At 37.9% G+C, this 3,333-nt stretch overlaps 1 protein-coding gene across 1 annotated transcript in view; it reads right to left on the minus strand.

The window, feature by feature from the left end:
• The window catches only part of LOC130549389 (fibrocystin-L-like), a 30,574-nt gene extending 28,937 nt beyond the window's left edge, over positions 1-1,637 (minus strand). Inside the window, exons 1-5 of the mRNA XM_057326597.1 lie at positions 1,518-1,637; positions 1,259-1,386; positions 968-1,131; positions 601-764; positions 13-167 (exon numbers count right to left, since the gene is read on the minus strand). Of these exons, the coding sequence (XP_057182580.1) occupies positions 13-167; positions 601-764; positions 968-1,131; positions 1,259-1,344 (569 nt within the window). The 5' untranslated portion in view covers positions 1,345-1,386; positions 1,518-1,637. The remainder of the gene's footprint in view (positions 1-12; positions 168-600; positions 765-967; positions 1,132-1,258; positions 1,387-1,517) is intronic.
• Positions 1,638-3,333: the final 1,696 nt, after the last annotated feature.

Below are 3,333 nucleotides of genomic sequence, written 5' to 3' on the forward strand. Positions count from 1 at the left end.
TGGATAATAAACCTGTAGCCATCATGTTTACCCTCAACACGTCGACCGTAGATCTCCACATCAAAGGTTCCAGTAAGAGGTGGACTGGCTTTGTGAACACGGCTAATAGTGACTGTGGCATTGTCCTGACGTTGAACCAGTATGTCCTCGGTGCTGTTTGGCATTTTCTACAGCAAAGAAATCAAACATTTAAGGTTGAGAATGTTATATTTGGCACACAAAATATATGTTGAAATGTGGTAAGGACAGTTATGCAATCCTCCACAGCACACACAAATGTACATCCTGATTTTGCTGAGGAAGGATTTTGTTGTTCATATTTTGTTGGTCCTGAAACCACAATCCTATTAAAGAAACTAAGTTATCATAATGATTCCTAACTAGAGGGAATAATATGTTGAAAGGAAAGGTGTACAAGCCCCTAACCCAGTCTTAAGCCTAAACCTAACATTAGCACTGAACCAAATTCTAAAATCTGATTGGCTGTCAGGAATGTTGTTTCAGCAGCAACAAAGATGCTGACCCAAGAACACCCAGCAAAACCATGTTGAGTTAGTAGAAAGTCAAATGGGTTTGGCATTACTATTCATTTTTACTCACCTCTAGAAAGGCGATTTCAAGCAACGGGATGCCAAAGCCACAGTAGTATGGTGTCGCTGTGATCTCATAACTGATTTGTGAAGCGCTTGCTTGTTTGCGCACATAAATACTGGAAAAGAAATGTCCTGAGCTGCCAAGAGCAGGTGGACTTCTCTGCATTATAACTGTGGAGAAACACTTGATCAAGTTGTGTATATAAGCAGAATTATAATATGACTGTAATGAATAAGGCTTCCTTTCATTTTACCATCCGAAAATAACTTCACAAAAACTCCTGACATCATCTCTAATGGCTTTTTTGTCAAACTTTTTTTTGTCAATATTTACAGTCATGTTTTACACCACCATAATATATCCAAAAAAGTACCAGAAGGGTCCAAAGCAGTTACTGCCCTTCCAATGTGAACAGTATCTATGTAGTACACAGAGTTAGCGCTCTCTCCAGCCACACTGAGCCAAAGCAGTTGGTAGTTGGAGCCTACGATGTTTTGCGGAATGGAATCCATGAGATCCACACACTTGTATTTCCACCTGAGAATAAACAAGGCAATACTTCAATGCTAAAAATGTATTTGGTTGACATTTTAGTGTATTTTGTCTAACAGATCCCCCAATCAAAGAATGTAAGATGACTTTGTGCAAAGAGGATTAAACGTACTCATCCGTTGAGTCAAATTGCACAGAGATTTGTGTATTCATCTGCTCGTAATAACCATAATCGCTGCGTTGGTAACTGAAATACATTCCAAGTTCATTCGCCAGACAGCCTTTGTAGGCCAAGCAGAGCTACAATAAAAATACAGTATTTACACATTTCATTGGAGAAAATTTCTATCTTAGAGAATTGTATTCCATACTGAGGAAAATCATTTTGCAAAAAGGATAGAGGAATTATTGAGATGTTTAGTGATGCTTACAGTATTGTATGTCTGTAGTGGCACTGGGTTGTACTGGGTTTCATAATTGTAGAAAATATAATATGGGTTTTTTAGAGACCAACGGCCGCAGAAAGCTTCAGAATCAGAGACCCGGTATCTGTAATACTGGTTGACAGACAGAAAGCTGTACATTACTTTGATGCTTTAGGCAAAGTGGTGATCAAAAGTTAAAGTCCCAGTGAACCAGACGTTTCGATTGTTTTTTACTTCCGTATTTTGACGCATTTTCGAGTGAAACAGAATTTCGAAAGAGAAAAATGGTGGGCGTGGCTTACGTCTTTCTCTGTGATTTGATTGGATGTATAAAAACAGCCGTTGCATTTTGAAATGGAAATGGGCAGACTGACAGTTGAAGGGGAGGAGTTAACAAACGCCCTGGCCAAGACGTCTAACATACTTCATTTAAGATGGAAAGTAACTACAGGACGGAAGGGCATTTTCAGGTTTTCTCATGAGGGCACACAAATAAAAAAAGGGAATGACCCACATTGATATACGATTTACAATAAACGCCTCAATATTTCGTGAAATAATTGGCATTGTAATTTTTAATTTCACTGGGAGCTTAACATACATGTACACCTTAAAGAAACGATTGAAAATATAAGAAAAATGAGAGGAATTAAAAAATAAAGTTTGTTTATAATTTGGTACTGCCCTGAACTAGTTCTTTTACATAGGAATGTTTACATAAAGTTCACAATAGAAAATAATAACTGAATTTCTAAAAATGACCATGCTCAATAGTTTACATACACTTGATTCATTCAAGCATTCCCTGATGCTCAAGAAGTCAACACCATACTGTACATTAAGTCAGGTGGGTGTAAAATCTGAAAATGATATGAAAATAGTTTCTTGGAAACATGTATATTGTCATGGTTCTGCCCCATCTTGTCTTGCTTTTCTTGACCTAGTGGCAGAACCATGACAGAACCTCTTGTTTTACATGGAGAGAGAAGTTTTGGCCCACTCGGCCTTCCACATTCTCTCTCTCTCCGGTGTCGCCCTTTCGTCTCCTTAGTTGCATCGTTAATTAGTTCATGCCCGCACCTGTCCCTCTTGATTTGTCCCCTTATTTAATGCCCCTGTGTCCTCTGTCTTGTGCTGGATCATTGTACTGTTATGTTTGTGTCATGTGGGTGAGTTCCTGTCCTGTCATGTAAGTCTAGTTTATTTTATAGTTAGGTGATGTGTTATTAGTCTAGTCCTGTTAGTTTAGTTAGTCTTCTTCCTGTTTCCATGTTTTGTTATGTTCCCCATCGTGGGTTTTTGTTTTGTTTTATTAAAGTCTTGTTTAACTTCTTACCTCCTGTCTGCACTTGGGTCCTCTGTCTCTCACCTCACCCAAGAATCGTGACATATATACTTTATATGTACAAATATTATTTTTAGTTTCTGAAGGGCATTACTAAATGAGAAAATATGATATTTAAAATAATAACAATTTACACTGGTCACCCTGTCCAAACAATCACCAAACCTGTTAACACACACCTGACTTTTAATGTGTTGTGTTGACTTCTTTAGCATCAGGGAGTGTTTGTATCTTTTGTAATAGTTGTGTATGAGTCTCTCGATTCTGCTCAGTGTCAAAAGATGGATCTCAACATCACACAGTTATTACTGGACAGGAGTCAAATATGCCTATTTGCTGAAAATCAAAGACTCTGCAGGATCTAGGCCAGGGATCATTTTTGAGATTCTGCAAGGTGTATGTAAATTATTGATCACCACTGTACTTAATGTTTATTATGACAGAACTTTTTAATTTCAAGCATTGTGTGTGCAGCTG

The sequence above is a fragment of the Triplophysa rosa genome, unplaced genomic scaffold, assembly GCF_024868665.1.
Source record: "Triplophysa rosa unplaced genomic scaffold, Trosa_1v2 scaffold112_ERROPOS181078, whole genome shotgun sequence".
In the NCBI taxonomy this organism is placed as follows: Eukaryota; Metazoa; Chordata; class Actinopteri; order Cypriniformes; family Nemacheilidae; genus Triplophysa; species Triplophysa rosa.